Source organism: Pelophylax lessonae (genome assembly GCF_965119305.1).
Source record: "Pelophylax lessonae genome assembly, chromosome: 5".
Taxonomy (NCBI): Eukaryota; Metazoa; Chordata; class Amphibia; order Anura; family Ranidae; genus Pelophylax; species Pelophylax lessonae.
Window position 1 is genome coordinate 524,069,095 of NC_138772.1, and position 27,109 is coordinate 524,096,203.

Consider the following 27,109-nt stretch of genomic DNA (forward strand, 5'->3'; position numbering starts at 1 on the left):
AAGAGTGGACCAAAATCCCTCCTGAGATGTGTACAAACCTGGTATCCAACTACAAGAAACGTCTTACCTCTGTGCTTGCCAACAAGGTTTCTTACATAGTTAGTGAGGTTGAAAAAAGACATAAGTCCATCCAGTTCAACCTATGATGTGTGTGTGTGTTTGCTTTTAACCGTACATTGTATACCCCTGTATGTTGTGGTCTTTAAGGTGTCCATCCAATAGTTTTTTGAAACTATCAATGCTCCCTGCTGATACGACTGCTTGTGGAAGAGAATTCCACATCCTTACCGCTCCTCCAGTGAAGAACCCCTTACGCACTTTAAGGTTAAACCGCCTTTCCTCAAGTTTTAGTGAGTGGCCACGTGTCTTATTGTATCTCCTTTCTCTGAATAGTTTGTTCCTTATGCTAGGGTCGCCAGTACAGTATTTGTACATTGATATCATATCCCCCCTCAATCGTCTCTTCTCCAGATAGAATAAGTTCAGTGCTTGTAGTCTTTCCTCATAGCTGATGTCCTCCATTCCCCTAATTATCTTTGTTGCCCTTCTCTGGACTTTCTCCAGTTCCAGCACATCCTTCCTGAGGACCGGTGCCCAGAACTGGACAGCATACTCCAGATGTGGCCGGACCAGAGTCTTGTAGAGTGGAAGAATAATCTCTTTATTTCTGGAGTGAATCCCCTTTTTTATACATCTCAGTATTCTGTTGGCTTTGCTTGCGGCGGCTTGGCATTGCATGCCACAGCTAAGCCTGTTGTCTACCAGTACCCCCAGGTCCTTTTCCATCCTAGACTCACCCAGAGGTTCCCCCCCTAGTGAGTAGCTTGCTTTCTGGCCCCCAAGTGCATTACTTTACATTTTTCTACATTAAATCTCATCTGCCATGTAGTTGCCCACCCCGTTATTTTGTTCAGGTCTGCTTGCAAGATTTCCACATCCTGCATAGAAGATATTGGCATGCCTAATTTAGTATCATCTGCAAATACTGAGATTGTGCTAGATATCCCCTCCTCTAGATCATTTATGAATAAATTAAACAGGATTGGTCCCAGGACAGAACCCTGGGGGACCCCACTTTCCACACCCGCCCAATCCGAGTACTCCCCATTAATCACCACCCTCTGTACTCTCCCCTGGAGCCAGTTCTCTATCCAGGTACTCACCTTATGGTCCATACCTACCTTCCTTAGTTTGTACAGTAAGCGTTTGTGGGGAACGGTGTCAAAGGCCTTTGCAAAGTCCAGATACACCACATCCACAGGCTTACCTTATCTATCTAAGTGGCAGCTCACTTCATCGTAGAAGGTTAATAGATTGGTTTGGCACGAACGATTTTTCATGAATCCATGCTGATTACTACTTATAATACCGTTTTCATTACTAAAGTCTTGTATGTGGTCCCTTATCATCCCCTCCAAAATTTTGCAGACTACTGATGTTAGGCTGACCGGCCTATAGTTACCCGGGATATATCTCGGCCTAGTTTCTCCACTAAGTCATGTTTTGCTTGTGGATCAAATACTTATTTTACTCCCTGAATGGCAACTTAATTTATAGCATTTGTTTCATGTGTTTTTTCTGGATTTTTGGCTGATATTCTGTCTCTTTCATTTAAAAAACACCTATGATAAAACTAAGACCCTTCATTTCTTTGTAAGTGGGCAAACATACAAAATCATCAGGGGATCACATAATTATTTTCCCCCACTGTATAAGGCCCTGTGTCAATGGACAAAAGCAGTGTGTTTTTGTGGTTCCCTTACATATGTCCAGTGAAGGGACTATCCTGAGTTTATACACAGAGATGAAACAAATCCTCCTACATATGTTGTATTCTTTTATCTGCAGTCTTCTCCTCTCTACATTCATTCAAAGTGCTGAATTTATAGGCCTGTCTTCGAGTTTTACTAAAAAGGGGGCAGAGAGCTGAAGTTACACTCTGCAGAGCTCAGTAAGGAGAGCTCTGAAAACTGATTTAAGGAAAGAGATACATAGATAGATATTTTTCATCTTTATTTATATAATATCCCCTACAGATACACATTAATAGAATTGGTGTTATTTTAAAGTTTTTCTCCATAGTCAGTGATCTATCATGGTTGACTCCACATTTTGGATGAGGCTTTCCTTTGATGCTCCAGCGCCCACCCAGGAAGCTACTGTGCTGGTGCTATTCTGTGCTGTGGTGGGTCCCACGCAGTGAATGCATGACTATATAAGTTTTTACTATAGATGAATAACCTGTTAATCTATGGATAGTATGTAAATGTTACTGTTTTTCCCTAGATGAGTGTTGTGTTGTTTTCATGAGCCCTGATGAAGTAAAAGTTGGTGAAACACGTCGGTACATCAGGACCAATTGCATCAGCATTCTTCCTTGGGGAATAAAAAATATACAGTGAATCCTATCAGCCCTATTATTGTTTTTAAATACTTGAGACATACATATTTGTGTGAACTCTTTTTATCTTTGTTATCAAACCAATTATGATTTTACAGTATGAATTGTTTACTCCTTATGTGGCCTGTACAGTCTGAAATCTCTTTGCTTGGTTTCCACGTATATACAACACGGATGATGGCCCTGAATGTCACAATAATATATTGAAGTGCCCCCTTCACACAGCACACAGGATCAGAGCTGAGGCTGTCAATCAGCTGGAGATCCCTCCCCTGTCACTATCTTTCTCTTGGTGTCAGGAAAATTTATCAGAATGGGTTCATGCTGATAGGAAGGAAGCAGCAGGCAGAAATGACACTTAGTGCTCCTAATTAAGACAAGTACACACTATTGTGTGAAATGCTTTGTTCATATTTCTTGTCTGAGGTTTACAACCGCTTTAAGTTGACCATCATGTGACCTGCTTCAATGGCTTTGCATCCCCATGGACTTGTATGGAGAGAGAAGCAAATCTAAAAGGAACAAAGGATCTACAGTTTCTTATTACGTTAGTTACCACCATAATATAACGTTTCCAGTCACTACTGATATACAGAACCACATAAAAAATAATAGAAAGACTCTGGGAACATTCACCAATTAGATCTAATCTACTAGAAAAATAATATTTTTAATACAAACCTGCATTTACACAATGCCCTTGCTCATGTGACCCAAGGCAATCAATTACGACTTGTAAACTTGTTGAAACCCCTCCGTTGCCACATCCATATATTCCAATTAGAAAGCAAGACATACCCCAAAATTTGAATTTTATAGGCAACTTGGACTACAACAAATATAAAAAAAATCTATATTTTAATATACATAGAAAACATTAAAAAAAATGTCACTAGAGACAATTAAAAACAGAACAGAGTTCGGTCCAAGATGGCCAGTTACTGTGAATTTTCATATCATATTGGTGAAAAAGTGAGCCCCTGTGCGTTAACGGGTTTCACAGATTTGCTTCCTCAGGACACACAGAAATATAACACAGGATAAAACAGGCCTCACTTTCTTGTCTGGATGTGAGCATGCATACATGCTCACATCCAGACAAGAAATTCACCACTATGATATGCAAATTCACTGTAACTGGCCATGTTGGGCTGAACTCTGTTCAGACGTGAATATATGTTTTAAATTGTCTACCTATGTGAAAAGTTTTTTTATGTTTTCTATGTATAATAAATTATAGATTTTTTTTTAATTTGTTGTGGTCCAAGTTGCCTAAAAAGTCTGAATTTTGGGGTTTATCTTACTTTCCAATCACGACTTGCTCAATAAACAGGCAAGGTGCGTTTGCTGTATTTAAACTGTAAAAAATTATGAATAAACTTTATAGCTTATACATGTATACTGCAACTGGAAACCATTTTATGCTTGCATTGTATTTTAACGGAGGAATATGTATTTTATGATACCTATGTATAGATCAGTTGGTCTGGGGTACGTTTACCATTCTGAACTTAATTAATCATATAGAAAGTTATCCTTTCATTAGCAGTAATTTAAAAGAAGCAGGAGATTCATCAATAATATGAAAGCAGAAACCATATACTCCAGGACGCTATACATTTTTTTGTGGGGTAAAGTGATTACTCACATACTGAATAAATGTCAGTTTTAATCCATTTGGAATTTTTGTAGATCATATATAAATCTATGTGTTTTATTTATTATCCTAATATATTAACTCCTCTGGGTGGTTAATACTTATATATTGTTTTCTTTTATTACCATGAAAGCAAATCCTTATTCTTATCCCCACATAAAAACATAATCTCTTGGATTTAATATGTAAAGATTCCATTTTTCTATCTCTTGTAGTGTCCCTATGTATCATTTCCCTGACTGTCAGTAAAGAAAAGGTCAATCTTAAAGTGGAACTAAACTGTATCTGAGCACCACAAACTGAAAACAACATTCAATTCATTTTTATTATTCAAAGCAAGCTCCCCCATCCATCCACGTCTCCATGCTTTATTTTGTTGAGAAATCACTTTCTAGCCACAACCATTTGAGTAAGGGCAGATGACTCATGTAAAATCTACTTCCTAGAATCCATTTGTCCTTAGCTCAGGCATGCAGACGGGAGGGTGTGCTTAGCTGAGAAAGACCCTCCTCCAGATAAAAGACATCATGTTAATCTAGGCCAGAAATGAGAAATCAACACAGGCTGGGATTGCATTGGCAACTATTATCTTGGATAAAGTATTAATATTGGATTAAGTATTACACTTCTGCTCAGCACTTCAGCGAATGCACAAAGCATACAACTGCAAGCCAACAGACAGACTACAGGTGAGCTGAGACTCTATACTGCTTTTCCATCTCACATTCAGTTTACATCTCAATCTCACCACCCTGTATTATGCAATCCCTAATTCTCCTTCTCATGTTTGCACCCTCTCTCCTAAAACTTTCTCTCCTTCACCCCTCATCTCCGCCCCACAGCTTGTATATATCACCCTCACTCCTATCTTCACCTTTATACTGCACTCATCAACTCCTGCTGATTCTGAACCCACACACCAATAATATCTACAGGACACTGAGATGTGTCCCCCCTCATAAATCATACTCCCATATCACCTCCCTCACCCTTTTGCTTCTCCTAACCTCTGGAGATATTTCCCCAAATCCTGGACCCCCATCATTTACCTTTGGCAGACATACCCATCACCCCCTATCCTCTGACACCAGCCGAAATCCACACAATCTGGTTTCTATTCCTCTTCTGCCTCAAGCCAACCTCCCCTTCTCCTGCGCCCTCTGGAATGCCCGCTCTGTTTGCAACAAACTCACCTCTGTCCATGACCTATTTATCACAAACTCCTTCAACCTGCTTGCAATTACTGAGACCTGGCTTCAAGACTCTGACTCTCCTTCTCCTGCTGCCCTCTCCCATGGTGGCCTCCTGTGGACTCACTCTCCCAGGCCTAGTGGACGTAAAGGAGGTGGGGTTGGAATTCTGCTTTCCCCTCAAAGCACTTTTCAGGTTCTTCATCCACCGCCTTCTCTGTCTCTCTCCTCATTTGAAGCTCACTGTATTCGTCTATTTTCTCCAGTTTCGTTGAGAATTGCTGTGATCTATCGGCCTCCTGGACCGGTATCAGGCTTCCTTGATGACTTCTCTGCCTGGCTACCCTACTTTCTCTCTTCTGAAATTCCCACAATCATTCTTGGAGACTTCAACATCCCTGTTAATCTTAACACTCCTGCTACTTCTAAACTTTGGAGCTTAACCTCCTCTTTTGACCTAAAACAATGGACACATGCTTCTACTCACTCTAATGGCAACAGCCTTGACCTCATGTTCTCCTACCTATGCACCCCTCACAACCTCTCCAACATTCCATTCCCTCTCTCTGATCACCACCTCATTAGTTTCAGTCTCTCCTTGTCCTCCTCCTTACCTTCCAACTACCGAACAATTACACGTAGAAACCTTCGCCATCTGAACCCTTCACTTCTTTTTTCTGCTACAGATGGTCTCTTCAACACAATCTCATCCCTCTCCTGCCCCAACATGGCCACTTCTGTCTACAACAGTTCACTGTCATCTACCCTGGATGCTTTGGCCCCCCTCACTACACACAGAATCAGGCCCCGACCGCTTCAACCCTGGCAGACAGACAATACCAGAAGCCTCAAAAAACGTAGTCGTGCTCTTGAGCGTCTGTGGCGTAAGACTAAGTCACAGCAAGATTTCAGTCAATATAAATCTGCCCTCCAAAAATACAGTTCCTGCCTACACACTGCCAAACAGACCTACTTTATCACTCTCATTAACACCCTCTCACACAGTCCCCGTCAACTCTTTTCTACCTTCAACGCTCTACTTCGTCCTCCATTGCCTCCACCCACTAACTTACTCACTGCCCAAGAGATTGCCAATCACTTCAAAAATAAGATCGATACAATTCGTGAAGAAATTTTTACACTAAAGATATCTCCCTCACCTTACACACCTTGTCCTCCTGCACAATCAATACTTCCCTTGTTTAACCCAACTACTGTAGAGGAAGTTACTAAAATTTTTTCTAATGCCCACCTAACTTCCTGCCCTCTGGACCCTGTTCCTTCTCAAATACTACGGTCACCCTCTGACTCTATCCTACACTCTTTAACTCATATCTTCAACCTCTCCCTCTCCACTGGGATCTTCCCCAGCTCTCTAAAACATGCGCTAGTAACTCCCATACCAAAGAAAGCCTCGCTAGACCCCTCCAATCTTAATAACTTAAGACCCATCTCCTTACTCCCTTTTGCTTCCAAGCTCCTTGAACGTTTAGTCTACAACCGCCTGAGCAAGCACCTCATTGAGAATAACCTCCTTGATCCCCTTCAGTCTGGATTTCGCCGGCAACACTCCACAGAAACTTCTCTCCTAAAACTTACAAATGACTTACTAACAGCAAAAACCAATGGTCACTACTCGATACTCTTACTCTTGGACCTCTCGGCTGCCTTTGATACTGTTGACCACCCCCTCCTTCTCAAAAAACTCAGTTTGCTCGGTCTCCGTGACTGTGCTCTCCACTGGTTCGAATCTTACCTATCTCACCGCACCTTCAGTGTCACTTACAATTCCACTTACTCCTCTGCAACTCCTCTTACTGTTGGGGTCCCCCAAGGTTCTGTCCTTGGACCACTACTATTCTCAATCTATACCTCCTCCCTGGGTCAGCTAATAGCCTCCCATGGTTTCCACTACCATTTCTATGCTGATGACACCCAAATCTACCTCTCTACCCCTCAGCTCACCCCATCAGTCTCCTCCCGCATCACTGATCTACTAACAGACATATCAGCCTGGATGTCTCACCACTTCCTCAAACTGAATCTATCTAAAACCGAGCTCATAATATTTCCTCCTCTACGTGCCTCTTCCCCAGAATTCTCTGTCAAGATCAATGGAATAACTATTAGTCCTTCCACACATGCCAGGGTGCTAGGGGTAACCCTGGACTCTGCACTGTCCTTTCAGGCTCACATCCAATCCCTGTCCAAATCATGCCGCCTTAACCTCCGCAACATCGCTAGAATACGGCCCTTTTTAACCAATGACACCACCAAGCTCTTAATTCACGCCCTGGTTATCTCTCGCCTCGACTATTGCAACTCCCTCCTCATTGGATTACCCTTACATAGATTATCCCCCCTTCAATCCATAATGAATGCAGCTGCAAGACTTATCCACCTTACCAACCGTTCAGTGTCCTCCAACCCTCTCTGCCAATCCCTTCATTGGCTTCCACTCACCCAACGAATAAAATTCAAAGTGCTAACAACAGTTTACAAAGCCATCCACAACTCTGCCCCCAGCTACATCACTAACCTGATCTCAAAATATCAACCTAGCCGCTCTCTTCGGTCCTCCCAAGACCTCCTGCTCTCTAGCTCCCTTGTCACCTCTTCCCATGCTCGCCTCCAGGATTTCTCCAGAGCTTCTCCCATTCTTTGGAACTCTCTACCCCAATCTGTCCGACTGTCCCCTAATCTATCCATCTTTAGACGATCCCTGAAAACCCTTCTCTTTAAAGAAGCCTACCCGGCTACTAACTAATAACGCTGTTTCTCTTGCTCCATCAGCGCATCCCCCACAGCTATTGCCTTTTGTATCAATTGACCCTCCCTTTTAGATTGTAAGCTCTAACGAGCAGGGCCCTCTGATTCCTTTTGTTCCAAATTGTAGTGTAACTGTAATGTCTGCCCTCATTTTGTTAAGCGCTGCGCAAACTGTTGGCGCTATATAAATCCTGTATAATAATAAAAAAAAAACTGTTGAAATTTAAAAAAAAAAAAAAAAAAAAGTTAAAGCGGACCTTCAGTCATTTTTTCATCTTTCCATCTATTAAATCCTCTGCCCTTGTCTTAACTTTGAATAGTAAAACATTTTTTTTTCTTCCAGTAAATACCTTCTACAGCCCACTTCCTCTTTTTTGTCTGGTAAAAAGCCTAGGCTAATGACATCATGCACAGCTCTCTCACTCACTCTTGAGAGAGTTGGCCAGAGGGAGGAGGGGTGAGACATAGGAGAGCCAATGAAAGCTGCAGAGTTGGAGGGGGCTGGATGAGGGCGGAGATAACAGGAGACTGCTGATGATCCATGGGTATTCATCAAGAGAGGAGAAATGTGCAGGCAAGCAGTGGTGTGGGTGTGTGTGTCTGTCTGTATATATGTGTATGTCTGTATATATGTGTACATGTGTGGGTCTGTATATATGTGTATGTGTGTTTGTGTCTGTGTGCCTCTGTGTATCTGTTTAAATCCAGGAAGTGAGCAGGCAGCAGCTTCAGCTGCCCACAGTTAAAATGGCTTCAGCCAGACCTAGTGGAGGGAAATTTCTGCAGCGTATTTGGCAAGTACAGAATCACAGTAAAGTAGTTAATGCCTGATATAATATACAAAAAAATAGGTACCAACTTCCAGAGAAATATGAGTATAAGAATGGGATAAAGGATAAGTGGGACCTCAAACTCCCCAAATATAGAGGTTCTCACTGGGGTTAGAGGAATGGGAATATATTTTCTTTCATGTAAATTGCTAAGGTATTGGTACCCAAAAATCCAGAATTCTTCCCAATTTCCATTCCCCTAAATCCAGTGAGAACCTCTATATTTGGGGAGTTTGAGGTCCCACTTATCCTTTATCCCATTCTTATACAGAATCACAGTACATATAAAATAATATGCAAAGTGGTTGGAGGGAAGCTTCAGAATGGCAAATATGTTTTTATCACAAATTATGTGAGCAGACTGCAGTTTCTCTTTAAGAACAAGAAAAATAAATATAACTTATTATAAATATATTATACCTTCTTTTCTATTTATTAATACGGATTATTGATGGGGCAGGATATAGGCATCCCACAAACTCATTATTCTTACAGTTAAAACTCCTAAAATTCAAGTACATGGTGCAATTACAGACTGCATAAATAATATTTCAAGCAAAAAACAATTTACTACTAGAAAAATATACAAAAATGATTTATTGTTCCTCTTTATCGTAGGATAATCTCCAGCTTTTTTTTTTTTTTTTTTTAGGGGCCAGACTAACCATCACGAGACACTGGAGAGGAGATTTGGTGCCTAACCTATCCGAGGTCGTAACCACCATCTAACCATCTAGACCAGGCATGTCCAACCTGCGGCCCGAGGGCCGCATGTGGCCCAGAATCACAGGCAATGCGGCCCACTGCCCCCTGACAATTCTTTTTTTTTTGCTGAGGAGGAAGGAAGTCAAGCCGGCGGCACGGCCACAGCGGCTTCCAACTAACTGTAGGCAGAGGCTGCCTCGGAGCCTCTGTCAATGATAGACAGCACATTGGTGATGTCTATCATAGGAGCCGGTCCAGGAGGCAGGACTTCGTATGACAGAGGTCACTGGGTAAGCGGGAGATCCCTGCTCTGTGTAATCCAGCAGCTCTCCTCTCTCTTCATTGCAGACTGCATTGGATGGGCATGCACTGGTGAGGCTACATTGGATGGGCACTGATCAGGCTGCATTGGATGAGCATGCACTTGTGAGGCTGCATTGGATGGGCACGCACTGGTGAAGCTGCATTGGATGGGCATGCAGGAAGGGCGCGGCGGCATTTTATTACTAAAATACCTTAACTGTTGTATATATTTTATATGCGGCCCGAGAAAATTTCTCTACACTCAATGTGGCCCAGAGAAGCCAAAAGGTTGGACACCCATGATCTAGACCCACTACGCATTTGAAAGACTACTAGCTAGTAGACTGGGCTCACTGCAGACCTTTGAAAGAGCTTGGCAACTATGGTTAGCTTGGTATCGAAAATAATTTGTTGATGTTCCTGTGGTCCAAGAATTTGTATCAACTGCAATATATGTGGATACCTTTTGCCCTGGGAGGCAGCATTTGTAATTATCCCTTTTCTTTTATGTCCCTGCATTTGTAGATGTTTATATTCCTTACAATACAAAATAAAATAAGTTATTGAACAAAAATGATTTATTGTAAGAGAGGGGAGTTATAATCTAAGGGGAATATTTAATGTTCAGACATCATTTCCCTACGTCGCTCAACTATCTGTGCTTCAAGCCTCAGTCTGAGAATTCAACCACCATACGGCCAGCTTCCTACTAACGGTAACCAGCTCTCTCCATGGTGCAACAAGCGGACCGACTCCACGCCTACTGATTACCTTTTGGGATATCCACATTATAGATGTGCCTGTTTTTATCTGACCACCTGTGAGTTGCCAGTCATATGGTTCTTATTAAATTGTTTTTAATCCACGTCATCCAATCCATACACTTAGAGGTGCCTCTCCTTCTTGTTTACTTGCAGCCTCGCTGGAATCTGGTTTCTATTCCAATGTTGGTGGCAGCCCTCAGTGATTGGACTCTTTAGTTAAAACTGTATATTACATGGACTTTTATGGATTTCATCTATAGCAGAGATGGTGAACCTTGGCACCCCAGATGTTTTAGAACTACATTTTCCATGTTGCTCAACTACACTGCAGAGTGCATGAGCATCATGGGAAATGTAGTTCCAAAACATCTGGGGTTCCAAAGGTTCACAATCACTGATCTATAGGATTGTGGGAACTGTAGTATTTGCCCCTTTTTTCTTGTGTTTTTTTAAAGTGTGATGTCAGCAGCCTGCATCTCCACGTTATCCAATTAGAGAATGCTTTTCATTTAACAAGAAAATACAAAACATTCTTTGAATGTCATGCAAGCCGAGCGGCTGCTTGGGCAGCCACACAGCATGGAAAGCCAGTGAAGATCAGTGGAGCAGTGGAGCCTGCTACAGTGATTTCAACCTTTCACGGGGTTCCACAGGATTGCCAAATACATACTTAGTTTGACAGACCCAACCAGGACAGGGGCTTTTGGAGGGGACTGCAGAGTGGCCTCTTGCCTACTGAATATGGGCCCTGGCTTTTAAGGGAACACTACTCTTTGGGAAGTGTGTGCCCGGGGGACCCTTGGAATGGTCTTGCTTCAGATTGAAGTCCACTTTTCCCAAAAACACACAGAGTCTGGGAACTGGAGGACCCATATACATATTTGGGGTCTCTATGCCCATACCAGCAATGACTGCTTTAGACTTTGATACTCAGAGCAGATGCTAATATAATAATCCTAAAGTAACCTGATATTGGTTCTCCTGCTATAGTCTGTTTATTAAGATGTTATGTGTCTTTCTGTAAAATACGTCTCTCTCATTGTGTGCCTCCTAGGTGTGGATTCCCATTGTTAATTGAGTTACCTATTGTTTCTGTCTGCAATAAAAAACAAGTCTAAAGGGCCATACACACTATAAGATTTTCTGAAGACTTTTTCCTTCAGATTTACCTTTTCTATGTAGTGCAAGGGCCTGCCAGATTGCATACAAATTAAAAGTGTTTAGGTTTGACCTCATATTATAAGGTTTTGGTAAATCTAAAGGAAAAAGTCTTCAGAAAATCTTATAGTATGTATGGCCCATTAAGGTGGGACTTTGTAAGTGCTGAAAATCCCTTCTCAGAATTATTAGCAATACATGTGTAAAGATAATTTTATTTTATTACAAATGGAATATTAAAAAAGGCTAATTGGGGGATGTAATCATATTAAAATCAAGAAATTATATCCACACATTATACTCCAACCAGTACACCTCTGAATAATGAGGGCCTTTCCTATGTGTATACCATACAAGCATATATTTATATCATATCTATAACAATTGTTTTAATACAACACATATCAGATCAGGAAGGATTTTTATCTTTATTTTTATCTTTACATATGTATTGGTATTAATTATGAGAGGGGGTTTTCAGCACTTATAAAGTCCCACCTTTATACTTGTTTTTTTTGCAGTCTATATAGGGATGTGGTACTGATATTTCCAGCCAGGCTCGTGTCCTTATACTTTTCTATTGTTTCTGTCTGTCTGATCATGTCTTAGTGCCGGTTCACACTTCCGCGTGTGCGGCAATCACATGTAATATCGGAGCGCACTGCTCCTTCATTACATGTATGGCTAAATTTGCACTGCACCCACACAAAAGTCGCACATGAGGCATTTTTTCAGCCGCATCAGGATCGGATCGCACAGTGGTTCACACTTGTGCGATCCGATCCTGTGCGAACTGTCAGATCGCACTGCGATATGCGATCAAACTGGGGGTGTCGTTAACATTTCATTGACACCCTCAGCGTATCGCATATGACAGTGTGAACTGCCAGATGTGCGTTTGCGATGCGGGAAAAGGCTGCGAATTCGCAGCCTTCCCGCATCGCACAAGTGTGACCCGGTACTTATAGATGTAATTAATATTGTGACGACTTGTTAAAGGATCATTGTGAGATGTTATGTGTTTATGCTTAAAATAATGTGTAATGTACTGTGTATCCAGGGTTGTAGATTGGGTGCCCGATGGTCTGGTCACCTAGGCTGGTTTAAGTAGCTAGTTGTTAATTAGTTCATGTTAATTAGATCACTATCAGCTATTAGTTGCTAGAGGAAAATTAACATACTGTTTAGGCAGGCTGTTCCTTAGCTATGTTAATAATATTCCTCTATACATTTTCCTTTGCATACAATAATGTGATTAGGCTCAGCTGATCTGGTGTGCTATATATATACTGTGTGAATTTACAATAAAGTCAGTTCCAGTTTGAATTTAAGCTATTGTCGGCTAGTCTTGGGTGCTCATCAATAATACCCGATTCCTGGGTCCAGACTGGAGGAAACAATATCATGATGGAAGCACCCAAGCTGGGTGCTGGATGGTCCCGTCACACATTGGTAAAAGCTGGTTCAATTAAACTACTTTATGTAAAAATATCCATATTTGGAATTCTTCTTTAAATTAATGGCTCTTTTTACCTTTTTTTGTAATCATCTGTTGTTTCAATTTATTGCTGCTCATCTCAAATAGCCTCCTTGTTGCCTCATCTTGTCTACATGAACTCCAGCAATGGTTGCATGAAACTTTTCAGGGGAATGTCCTAATAGTGACAACAGCAGACCATACTTGTGTAGGGAAGACTTGGGGCTGAAAGGAGTTTAGGAATACACCTAGTACCCTGGTGTGAGGGGAGGGATGTATTTATGATCTTGATGGATAAGTCATGGAGGGGGGGCACGGGTGGGAATATTATCAGCTGGGTTTTAGAGAGATTTTGTTTAAGAAAGTGGGGTGACATCCACGCTGATATGTTATTATTATTATACAGGATTTATATAGTGCCAACAGTTTGCACAGCACTTTACAATCTAAAGGGAGACAGTACAGTTACAATACAATACAAGATAATTAAGAAGGCCCTTCTCATAAGAGCTTACTATCTAATAGGGTGGGGAAGGTGGTAAAAAGGTTGTTACTAAAGGAAATGGTTGAAACTAAAGGAAGTGATAAAAGTTCAGTTACTTGGAGATGTGATAGCTGGACAGATTAAGGTTGAGAGTTCCAGACGATGGAAGAGGAGTCCTGGAAATTAGCATTGGAGGAGGAGACAAGAGAGCTTGAGAGCAGGAGGTCTTGGGATGAGCAGAGAGGAGGGTTTGAGTGATATTTGGAGACAGGGTTGGGGGCAGGAGCCTTCTGTGTTTACAAGGACAACTTTGCCCTGGGTGGTTTGTGGCACTAACAGATCCCTGCAGGTACTCATGGCAGGGACAGATCTCCAGAATCTGACAAACAGCATGAACTTCCTCCAAGGCAAGGTGGAGCTGCCTACACTGGTACTAGAGCAACCTACACAGAGCTTGGCCAGGTAGGAGAGAGTAGAGAGGAAGCTTGGGGGGAAGGGGAGGGGGAGGGTGAGAGCTGTGGAGGTGTTGAGGAAGACCCTGCACTCTGCATGTAGTGCACTCCTTGACCCTGCATTTTGTACACATGGCATCCCTGAACTCTGTACTCTGTATGTAGCACACCCCTGAACTTTGCACTCTGTATGTATCACATTCCTGAACTCTGCACTTTGCACGTAATGCACTCCTAAACTCTGCATTCTGTACATGAAGCACTCCTCAACCCTGCACATTGTATGTAGCAGACCCCTGAACTCTACACTCTGTATGTAGCGCACCCCTGAACTCTGTACTAGGGATTGACCGATTATCGGCAAGGCTGATATGCACTTTCCTCGATATATCGGTATCAGCCCCGGAGGTTACCGATATTGCCGATATTACTGTATGTAATATTAGTGTATGTAAAATCTTAGCATCCACCTTATTAGTGTTTTATATAATGTCCAGTGTGTGTTTTTGTAATTTAATAGTGTGAAATACCTTTATTACATCGCTGCTTGGCCCTTCCATGACCCCCAGCTGTCAGTGGGGGAGGAGAGAAGGACAGCAGAGCGGGAGATGTAACGAAGGTATTTCACATTATTGTAATCTGATATCCGGCCCTTCTGTGTACACTGCAGAGGGGAGGGGCTGAGATCCTCCTCTGACTGCTATGAGAGGAGAAAACAGCAGAGTGGGAGATTAGCGAGGAGAGCTCGGAGCAGCGATGTAATGAAGGCATTCCCCACTATTCTATTACAAAAACACACACTGGACATTATATAAAACACTAATAAAGTGGATTCTAGGATTTCAATGACACTAAACTAGGTTCACACGGGATTCCTGGCAGGCAGGGAGGGAAAGGAAGACCGCACATTACAGCTAAATGACCTACCCCACATGTGCAGTACCAGATTTGTGTCAAAAATAGTTTTAAATTTTCAAAACTTTAAATGTACAAAATATTGGCCGATACCGATACTTAGTGATCAAAATATCGGTATCGTATCGGCCCTGAAAAAACCATATCAGTCTATCCCTACTCTGTACTAGCGCACCCCTGAACTCTGCACTCTGTACATTTCACACCCCTGAAGTCTGCACTTTGTATATAACGCAATTCTGAACTCTGCAATTTGTATATAACGCACTCCTGAACTATGCACTTTATATATATAACGCACTCCTGAACTCTGCACTTTGTATATAACGCCCTCCTGAACTCTGCACTTTGTATACAACGCACTACTGAACCGTGCACTTTGTATATAACGCACTCCTGAACTTTGCACTTTGTATATAACACACTCCTGAACTCTGCAGTTTGTAGTATATAACGCACTCCTGAACCGTGCACTTTGTATATAACACACTCCTGAACTTTGCACTTTGTATATGACACACTCCTGAACCCTGCACTCTATACGTAATGCACTCCTAAACTTTGCACTCTGGGTGTAGCACACCCCTAAACCCTGCACTGTGTACATAGCGCACTCCTAGAGTATATAACGCACTCCTGAACTTTGCACTTTGTATATAACACACTCCTGAACCGTGCACTTTGTATATAACGCACTCCTGAACTTTGCACTTTGTATATGACACACTCCTGAACCCTGCACTCTATACGTAATGCACTCCTAAACTTTGCACTCTGGGTGTAGCACACCCCTAAACCCTGCACTGTGTACATAGCGCACTCCTAGAGCACAACTGGCCCTTTGAGGGCAAACATACTGCTGATGAGGCCCGCAATGAAAATTATTTTGACTCCCTGCTAATGGTGATAACTGGATGTAAAACAGAGTATAATCCAAACATTACAAAAGTATAGTAGGACAAAGGTCAAGGCTGGTATGTTTTCACACAATGGCCCCTACCTCTTATTCCGTTTTGCTCCTCCTTATAGGCTTATATGACGTAATTAGCAGTCATGATAGAAGAAGCTTTTATAAGCACATAATAGCATTTTAATGTTATCCATATTAATTCACTAAATATTCCCCTTTATCCTTTCCTTTGTGCCGCAATCATCAGACAATTACCCAAAAGCTTTTCACTCCCGTTCAGTACAATTACCTAATGAGGACTCATTACCTTTTATCTCCTCGGTTAATTTCATAGCATTTGATTGACTAATTTGTAGAATATTCAGAAGTTCATTTGCATAAATCCCCAGTGTTCCCCAACAGATTCACACAGACTCTGCAACAAAAATTACTTTTTTTTTTTCTGCCTGATTTTTTTTTCCAGTTTTCCTGGGAAAATAAGTGATTTCCCACCAAACAAGAGCTCTTTTGAGAATAGTAAACACATGATCATATTCAGGATAATATTCCGCAATTCCTGTTACGCTGAATCGGACATCTAACTTCTATATATGACTGTATTTACTATCATGGAATTTGTGGGCCAGTGCCTAGGGCAGCAGGGTTAAAGGGGCAGCACCCAGCCTTGAAATTTAGAGATTTTGATCATTTCTTTTTTTTTTTTTTTGGTGCAAAGTGAATAGGCTATCATTTGTTTTTCCATGAAATTACCAATGTCATCAACTAAATACTGGAAACACTAAATATCTTTCCCTGAACTGCTTTTTTTTTCCCTTAGAGGGTGTTTTTTGTATGGAGTATATTTAGAGTGGAACCCATTTTTTTTTTTAAGGTCCTGCGAATTAGCATAAACATTTTTTAAAAAGTAAATTTTTTTATAAGAATATTTTTTGTACTGCCTAAATCTTGCCTGGGCCAAAATCATTTGAGATCCCTTGCACATGCGCAAACAGGGTGCAGGTCTCTGCCAGTTCTCTGATACCAAGACAGATTCAGGGACTTACGCCGCATTCACACACGATCAGATAATCGGATGATAAAAATCGCTTTAGAAATAATCACACGATAATCTGATCGTTAGTACACAGCTTTCAGCTACCGATCATGACAGTTTGTCCAACAATATCCGAAGGGACAAACACAAAAACTTTTCTCTGCTGATTGCCTAGCTAACGACAATCATTTAATCAGTACAGTATGAGTCTGCTAAAAATCGATAGACAAAGACCACGCATGACCGGAAACATGAAAATAATCCAGAAGGAGATGAGAGAACTGGACATGTGCACAGCGGGAAAATTTGTTTCGTTTAATTTCCATTGATTCGTAATTAGGGTTGAGCGGACACCTAGATGTCCGTGTTCGACGGGTTCGGCCGAACTTTAAAAAAAAGTCCGGGTCCGTGTCCCGGACTTTTACCGAACTTTTCCCGGACACCGAACCCCATTGAAGTCAATGGGGACCCGAACTTTAAGGCACTAAAATGGCTCTAAAACACCAAAGGAAAGGGCTAGAGTGCTGCAAATGGCAGCAAAACGTAATTAAGAGCATGGCAAGTGCTCTGCAAACAAATGTGGATAGGGAAATAACTTAAAACAACAAAAAAAAACAGAAAAATAAAACAATGTTCTTCTTCATCTCTGAAGGACGAGGCCCATATGGAGTAGGAGGGAGGTTGAGGTGGTGGTGGATGTGGCGGTGACATAGGCGTGCGCACAGGGTGTGCTGGGTGTGCCTGGGCACACCCTAATCACCTAGGGCACATAGCATTGCCAGTGAGGAGATGGGAAAGATCTCCCTGGGACCTGCTCTGCTCTATTTCTCCTTGCCTACAGGTACATGGCCCCGATACATTACTCTCCCTGCTGGCAAACACATGCATGTGTATTTCAACTTTGGGGTGCACACCTTAATGCAATAGGCTGCGCACACCTATGGGCGGTGTAGGTGGAAGCGGCGGTGGAGGAGGACCAGGGCCGGATTAACAGCATCATGGGCTTGGTGCTGAGGATTTTGAAGGGCCTTAAGGGCCGTGCCTTGGAGGCAAACTGAAGCGCCCTGCAATCCTCGGTGGTGGAAGGACATGCGCCAAATTGCTATCCGCCTCAGGCCCATCCGCCACTGCATTTACCCAGTGTGCCGTTAGGGAGATATAACGCCCCTGACCGTGCTTACTGGTCCACGTATCCGTAGTTAGGTGGACCTTGGCACAGATGGCGTTGCGCAGTGCACACCTGATATTTTCCCCCACTTGGTTGTGCAGGGAAGGGATGGCTTGCCTGGAAAAGTAGTGGCGGCTGGGCACGACGTACTGTGGGACAGCCACCGACATAAGGTTTTTAAAACTGTGCGTCTCCACCAGACGGAATGACAGCATTTCAAAGGCCAATAATTTTGAAATGCTGGCATTCAGGGCCAGGGATCGCGGGTGGGTAGGGGGGTACTTCCTCTTCCTCTCAAGTGTTTGGGAGATGGAAAGCTGAACGCTTCCACGGGACATTGTGGAGATGGTTGTTGGTGACCCAGGTGGTGGTGTTGCTGACAGATCGTCTGTTTGCGGGGTGGCAGGTGCCGGTATCACTACAGATGTGGCTGGAGCGGCCGAGACTGCAGCAGAAGAGGAAGCAGGATGAGCCAGAGACGTTTCTTGGTTTTGAAGGTGTGTACTCCACTGCAGCTCGTGCTTTGCACTTAGATGCCTGATCATGCAGGTTGTGCTCAGGTTGAGAAGGTTTATGCCTCGCTTCAAGCTCTGATTGCACAGGGTGCAAACCACTCGTGTCCTGTCATCAGCACATTTTCTAAAGAACTTCCACGCTAGAGAACTCCTTTGAGCTGACTTTGGTGCGCTCGTTCCCTTGCTGCGTTGGGCAGTAGCGGGCGTAGTGTCTAGGGCACGGCCGCTCCGCTTCTGCACCCTGCTCCCTCTTCTGCTGTGCTGGTGGCTCTGTGCGACCACCGCCTCTTCCTCCAAACTACTCAGGTCACCTGCATGACGTTCATTCCATGTGGGGTCGAGGACCTCATCGTCCTCCACATCATCTTCCACCCAGTCTTCACCCCTGCCCTCCTTGTCGGTCTCCACAATGCTGAACGCCGCAGCAGTTGGCACCTGCGTTTCGTCATCATCGGAGACGTGCTGCGATGATCCTTGCATGTACTCATCTTGAGAAATAAGTGGTTGGGCATCGCTGCACTCAATCTCTTCCACTTCTGGGGCAGGGCTAGGTGGATGGCCCTGGGAAACCCTGCTGACAGAGTCCTCAAAAAGAATAAGAGACTGCTGTATGGCTTGGGGCTCAGACTGCTGGCCTGATTTGCAAGGGGGTGAGGTGAAAGACGGTTGGACATTGGCTGCAGGTGCCAACTCTGACCTTTCTGCAGTAGACTGGGTGGGAGACAATGTGAAGGAACTGGAGGCACTGTCAGCAGCAAACCAATCTACTATCGCCTCAACTTGTTCTGGCCTCATCACTTCTAGGGGCGTTTGATGCCCTACCAAATACTGATGCAGGTTCTGTCGCCTACTCACACTGCTGAGGATTTTGAAGGGCCTTAAGGGCCGTGCCTTGCCATGCACCCAGAGGAGGAAGGGTGCAGCCATGCATGCCTAATTCAACATGGGATGCTGTCTCTGAAGCCCATAAACACATCCATGCATCGCCAACTGTCCCTCCTTGTCCGGCCTTCACGCTGTGTGGGGAGGTTCTGAGGGTGCTGCCTGGGGAAGCGAGCATAGAAGCCAGACTTCTGTGTTTACAAGTGACAGAAGAGCGGTAACAGTGAATATGGCCAACCCGGGGCCTATATAAAAGGTAGGGGCCTGGAGCTGCAGCTCCAATAGCCCCTACATTAATCTGGCCCTGAGGAGGAGGACGAGGTAGCCAACACTGCTTCTTTTCAAAAATTTTAAATGAGGGTACACCCCAAAAGAGTGAGAAAGAGCAAAAATGGAACAATGGGTGGGTAAGGTCGGTATCCATTGCTATTCTGCATAAGGTACGGAAAAGTCCCGTGGGATCCATGCCTGGTTCATTTTAATGAACGTGAGCTTGTCCACATTGTCTCTGGACAGGCGGCTGCGCTTGTCTGTTATAACGCCCCCAGCCGTGCTAAATACCCGTTCAGATAATACACTGGCTGCAGGGCACGCCAGCACCTCCAAGGCGTAAAGGGCAAGCTCAGGCCATGTGCCCAATTTGGAGACCCAGAAGTTGAAGGGGGCAGACCCGTCATTCACTACATGTAGGCGTGTGCACACATACTGCTCCACCATGTTGGTAAAATGCTGCCTCCTGCTAAGACGTTCCATCTGAGCTGCTGGTGCTGCTGTTTGTTGTGGCGTGCTGACAAAGCTTTTCCACATTTCGGCCATGCTAACCCTGCCTTCTGAGGTGCTGGCGGTGCCCTGGTTGCGTTGGCGACCTCCTCCTCCTCTGCCTTGTGCTTCCACTGTGGCCCCGCTGTCAGATGGGAATGCCAGCAGCATGGCGTCTACCAGCGTGCGCTTGTACTCGCGCATCTTGCGATCGCACTCCAGTGAGTGAATTAAGGACGGTACGTTGTCCTTGTAACGGGGATCCAGCAGCGTGGCCACCCAGTAATCAGCACAAGTTAGAATGTGGGCAACTCGGCGGTCGTTGTGGAGACACTGCAGCATGTAATCGCTCATGTGTGCCAGGCTGCCCAGAGGCAACGAAAGGCTGTCCTCTGTGGGAGGTGTATCGTCCGTGTCCTCTGTATCCCCCCAGCCACGCACCAGTGATGGCCATGAGCTGGCCTGGGTGCCACCCTGCTGTGAACATGGTTCCATCTCCTCCTCCAGCTCCTCCTCCTCCTCATCCTCCTCATCCTCCAGAACTGTGCCCCTGCTGGACAATTGCGTCCCTGGCGTTTGCGTGTGCAGGAACCCACCCTCGGAGCCCCTTGCGAATGACTGCCCTGAAAGCCTTGGAAATGTTACCTCTTCATCCTCCTCCTCCTCCTCATCCTGTGCCACATCCTCTTCCATCATCGCCCGAATTGTTTTTTCAAGGAGGCATAGAAGTGGGATAGTTAAGCTGAGAACGGCGTCATTGCCACTGGCCATGTTGGTGGAGTACTCAAAACAGCGCAACAAGGCACACAGGTCTCGCATGGAGGCCCAGTTATTGGTGGTGAAGTGGTGCTGTTCCGCAGAGCGACTCACGCGTGCGTGCTGCAGCTGAAACTCCACTATGGCCTGCTGCTGCTCGCACAGTCTTTCCAGCATGTGCAAGGTGGAGTTCCACCTTGTGGGCACGTCACATATGAGGCGGTGAGCGGGAAGGCCGAAGTTACGCTGCAGCGCTGCCAGGCGAGCAGCAGCAGGGTGAGAACGCCGAAAGTGCGCACAAACGGCCCGCACTTTCTGCAGCAGCTCTGACATATCGGGGTAGTTTTTAAGGAACCTCTGCACCACCAAATTCAGCACATGCGCCAGGCAAGGGATGTGCGTCAAACCGGCTAGGCCCAGAGCTGCTATGAGATTTCGCCCGTTATCGCACACCACCAGGCCGGGCTTGAGGCTCGCTGGCAGCAACCACTCATTTGTCTGCTGTTCCATGCTCCTCCACAACTCCTGCGCGGTGTGTGGTTTGTCCCCCAAACAGGCAAGTTGTAAAACTGCCTGCTGTCGTTTACCCCTGGCCGTGCTGAAGTTGGTGGTGAAGGTGTTACGCTGTCCGGATGAGGAGGCGGTAGAGGATGAGGAAGCGGAGTAGGAGGAGTTAGGAACAGGAGGCAAACTGAAGCGCCCTGCAATCCTCGGTGGTGGAAGGACATGCGCCAAATTGCTATCCGCCTCAGGCCCATCCGCCACTGCATTTACCCAGTGTGCCGTTAGGGAGATATAACGCCCCTGACCGTGCTTACTGGTCCACGTATCCGTAGTTAGGTGGACCTTGGCACAGATGGCGTTGCGCAGTGCACACCTGATATTTTCCCCCACTTGGTTGTGCAGGGAAGGGATGGCTTGCCTGGAAAAGTAGTGGCGGCTGGGCACGACGTACTGTGGGACAGCCACCGACATAAGGTTTTTAAAACTGTGCGTCTCCACCAGACGGAATGACAGCATTTCAAAGGCCAATAATTTTGAAATGCTGGCATTCAGGGCCAGGGATCGCGGGTGGGTAGGGGGGTACTTCCTCTTCCTCTCAAGTGTTTGGGAGATGGAAAGCTGAACGCTTCCACGGGACATTGTGGAGATGGTTGTTGGTGACCCAGGTGGTGGTGTTGCTGACAGATCGTCTGTTTGCGGGGTGGCAGGTGCCGGTATCACTACAGATGTGGCTGGAGCGGCCGAGACTGCAGCAGAAGAGGAAGCAGGATGAGCCAGAGACGTTTCTTGGTTTTGAAGGTGTGTACTCCACTGCAGCTCGTGCTTTGCACTTAGATGCCTGATCATGCAGGTTGTGCTCAGGTTGAGAAGGTTTATGCCTCGCTTCAAGCTCTGATTGCACAGGGTGCAAACCACTCGTGTCCTGTCATCAGCACATTTTCTAAAGAACTTCCACGCTAGAGAACTCCTTTGAGCTGACTTTGGTGCGCTCGTTCCCTTGCTGCGTTGGGCAGTAGCGGGCGTAGTGTCTAGGGCACGGCCGCTCCGCTTCTGCACCCTGCTCCCTCTTCTGCTGTGCTGGTGGCTCTGTGCGACCACCGCCTCTTCCTCCAAACTACTCAGGTCACCTGCATGACGTTCATTCCATGTGGGGTCGAGGACCTCATCGTCCTCCACATCATCTTCCACCCAGTCTTCACCCCTGCCCTCCTTGTCGGTCTCCACAATGCTGAACGCCGCAGCAGTTGGCACCTGCGTTTCGTCATCATCGGAGACGTGCTGCGATGATCCTTGCATGTACTCATCTTGAGAAATAAGTGGTTGGGCATCGCTGCACTCAATCTCTTCCACTTCTGGGGCAGGGCTAGGTGGATGGCCCTGGGAAACCCTGCTGACAGAGTCCTCAAAAAGAATAAGAGACTGCTGTATGGCTTGGGGCTCAGACTGCTGGCCTGATTTGCAAGGGGGTGAGGTGAAAGACGGTTGGACATTGGCTGCAGGTGCCAACTCTGACCTTTCTGCAGTAGACTGGGTGGGAGACAATGTGAAGGAACTGGAGGCACTGTCAGCAGCAAACCAATCTACTATCGCCTCAACTTGTTCTGGCCTCATCACTTCTAGGGGCGTTTGATGCCCTACCAAATACTGATGCAGGTTCTGTCGCCTACTCACACTTGAGGAAGGTGTTTCACTTGTGCGTGTAGCTGGCACAGATCGACCACGTCCTCTCCTTGCAACAGGAGCTCTACCAGCAGCACCACGACCCAGGCCACGGCCCTTATTTGACGGTCTCCTCATATTTCTGTAATTTAAGATCTTGCCCTAGAAAGGTTTTTATTGAATAGCGGAATAGGAAATATGATCCAAAAAAGTGTATGTATCTCGCACGTACAAAACCACACTAGGCCCCAATTACTATTGTTTCTACCCCTAAAAGGATGGATGAGGAGTAGGAGGAGTATGGAACAGACAGCACCCTCAAATCTTCAGAAGTATGAGATGAACCCCAAAAACTTGGAAAGGTGGATCTCACACGTACCGACACAGACTATCCCGCAATTCAATTGATCCTCAAAGGTTTTTATTGAATAGCGGAATAGGAAATATGATCAAAAAAAGTGTATGTATCTCGCACGTACACAACCACACTAGGCCCCAATTACTATTGTTTGTACCCCTAAAAGGATGGATGAGGAGTAGGAGGAGGAGTATGGAACAGGCAGCACCCTCAAATCTTCAGAAGTATGAGATGAACCCCAAAAACTTGGAAAGGTGGATCTCACACGTACCGACACAGACTATCCCGCAATTCAATTGATCCTCAAAGGTTTTTATTGAATAGCGGAATAGGAAATATGATCAAAAAAAGTGTATGTATCTCGCACGTACACAACCACACTAGGCCCCAATTACTATTGTTTGTACCCCTAAAAGGATGGTTGAGCAGTAGGAGCAGGAGTATGGAACAGGCAGCACCCTCAAATCTTCAGAAGTATGAGATGAACCCCAACAACTTGGAAAGGTGGATCTCACACGTACCGACACAGACTATCTCGCAATTGAATTGATCCCCAAAGGTTTTAATTGAATAGCGGAATAGAAAATATGATCAAAAAGAAAGTGTATGTATCTCGCACGTACACCACCACACTAGGCCCCAACTACTATTGTTTGTACCCCTAAAAGGATGGTTGAGCAGTAGGAGGAGGAGTATGGAACAGGCAGCACCCTCAAATCTTCAGAAGTATGAGATGAACCCCAAAAACTTGGAAAGGTGGATCTCTCTCACACGTACCAACACAGACTATCCCCCAATTTAACTGATCCCCAAAGGTTTTTGATTAAATAGCGGAATAGAAAATATGATCCAAAAAAAGTGTATGTATATCACACGTACACAACCACACTAGGCCCCAATTACTATTGTTTGTACCCCTAAAAGGCTAGATGAGGAGTAGGGGGGGTATGGAACAGGCAGCACCCTCAAACCTTCAGAAGTATGAGATGAACCCCAACAACTTGGAAAGGTGGATCTCTCTCACACGTACCAACACAGACTATCCCCCAATTTAACTGATCCCCAAAGGTTTTTGATTAAATAGCGGAATAGAAAATATGATCCAAAAAAAGTGTATGTATATCACACGTACACAACCACACTGGGCCCCAATTACTATTGTTTGTACCCCTAAAAGGCTAGATGAGGAGTAGGGGGAGTATGGAACAGGCAGCACCCTCAAACCTTCAGAAGTATGAGATGAACCCCAACAACTTGGAAAGGTGGATCTCTCTCACACGTACCAACACAGACTATCCCCCAATTTAACTGATCCCCAAAGGTTTTTGATTAAATAGCGGAATAGAAAATATGATCCAAAAAAAGTGTATGTATATCACACGTACACAACCACACTAGGCCCCAATTACTATTGTTTGTACCCCTAAAAGGCTAGATGAGGAGTAGGGGGGGTATGGAACAGGCAGCACCCTCAAATCTTCAGAAGTATGAGATGAACCCCAAAAACTTGGAAAGGTGGATCTCTCTCACACGTACCAACACAGACTATCCCCCAATTTAACTGATCCCCAAAGGTTTTTGATTAAATAGCGGAATAGAAAATATGATCCAAAAAAAGTGTATGTATATCACACGTACACAACCACACTAGGCCCCAATTACTATTGTTTGTACCCCTAAAAGGCTAGATGAGGAGTAGGGGGAGTATGGAACAGGCAGCACCCTCAAACCTTCAGAAGTATGAGATGAACCCCAACAACTTGGAAAGGTGGATCTCTCTCACACGTACCAACACAGACTATCCCCCAATTTAACTGATCCCCAAAGGTTTTTGATTAAATAGCGGAATAGAAAATATGATCCAAAAAAAGTGTATGTATATCACACGTACACAACCACACTAGGCCCCAATTACTATTGTTTGTACCCCTAAAAGGCTAGATGAGGAGTAGGGGGGGTATGGAACAGGCAGCACCCTCAAACCTTCAGAAGTATGAGATGAACCCCAACAACTTGGAAAGGTGGATCTCTCTCACACGTACCAACACAGACTATCCCCCAATTTAACTGATCCCCAAAGGTTTTTGATTAAATAGCGGAATAGAAAATATGATCCAAAAAAAGTGTATGTATATCACACGTACACAACCACACTAGGCCCCAATTACTATTGTTTGTACCCCTAAAAGGCTAGGAGTAGGGGGAGTATGGAACAGGCAGCACCCTCAAACCTTCAGAAGTATGAGATGAACCCCAACAACTTGGAAAGGTGGATCTCTCTCACACGTACCAACACAGACTATCCCCCAATTTAACTGATCCCCAAAGGTTTTTGATTAAATAGCGGAATAGAAAATATGATCCAAAAAAAGTGTATGTATATCACACGTACACAACCACACTAGGCCCCAATTACTATTGTTTGTACCCCTAAAAGGCTAGATGAGGAGTAGGGGGAGTATGGAACAGGCAGCACCCTCAAACCTTCAGAAGTATGAGATGAACCCCAACAACTTGGAAAGGTGGATCTCTCTCACACGTACCAACACAGACTATCCCCCAATTTAACTGATCCCCAAAGGTTTTTGATTAAATAGCGGAATAGAAAATATGATCCAAAAAAAGTGTATGTATATCACACGTACACAACCACACTAGGCCCCAATTACTATTGTTTGTACCCCTAAAAGGCTAGATGAGGAGTAGGGGGGGTATGGAACAGGCAGCACCCTCAAACCTTCAGAAGTATGAGATGAACCCCAACAACTTGGAAAGGTGGATCTCTCTCACACGTACCAACACAGACTATCCCCCAATTTAACTGATCCCCAAAGGTTTTTGATTAAATAGCGGAATAGAAAATATGATCCAAAAAAAGTGTATGTATATCACACGTACACAACCACACTAGGCCCCAATTACTATTGTTTGTACCCCTAAAAGGCTAGATGAGGAGTAGGGGGGGTATGGAACAGGCAGCACCCTCAAATCTTCAGAAGTATGAGATGAACCCCAAAAACTTGGAAAGGTGGATCTCTCTCACACGTACCAACACAGACTATCCCCCAATTTAACTGATCCCCAAAGGTTTTTGATTAAATAGCGGAATAGAAAATATGATCCAAAAAAAGTGTATGTATATCACACGTACACAACCACACTAGGCCCCAATTACTATTGTTTGTACCCATAAAAGGCTAGATGAGGAGTAGGGGGGGTGTGGAACAGGCAGCACCCTCAAACCTTCAGAAGTATGAGATGAACCCCAACAACTTGGAAAGGTGGATCTCTCTCACACGTACCAACACAGACTATCCCCCAATTTAACTGATCCCCAAAGGTTTTTGATTAAATAGCGGAATAGAAAATATGATCCAAAAAAAGTGTATGTATATCACACGTACACAACCACACTAGGCCCCAATTACTATTGTTTGTACCCCTAAAAGGCTAGATGAGG

At 44.6% G+C, this 27,109-nt stretch overlaps 1 protein-coding gene across 1 annotated transcript in view; it reads left to right on the forward strand.

The window, feature by feature from the left end:
* LOC309555652 (uncharacterized protein) overlaps window positions 1-11,293 on the forward strand; it is a gene marked incomplete at both ends in the record, with an annotated part of 158,839 nt that extends 147,546 nt beyond the window's left edge. Inside the window, 2 exons of the mRNA XM_082257685.1 lie at window positions 4,994-5,648; window positions 11,075-11,293. Coding sequence (XP_082113811.1) covers window positions 4,994-5,648; window positions 11,075-11,293 — 874 coding nt within the window. The remainder of the gene's footprint in view (window positions 1-4,993; window positions 5,649-11,074) is intronic.
* Between the last annotated feature and the right edge of the window lie 15,816 nt (window positions 11,294-27,109).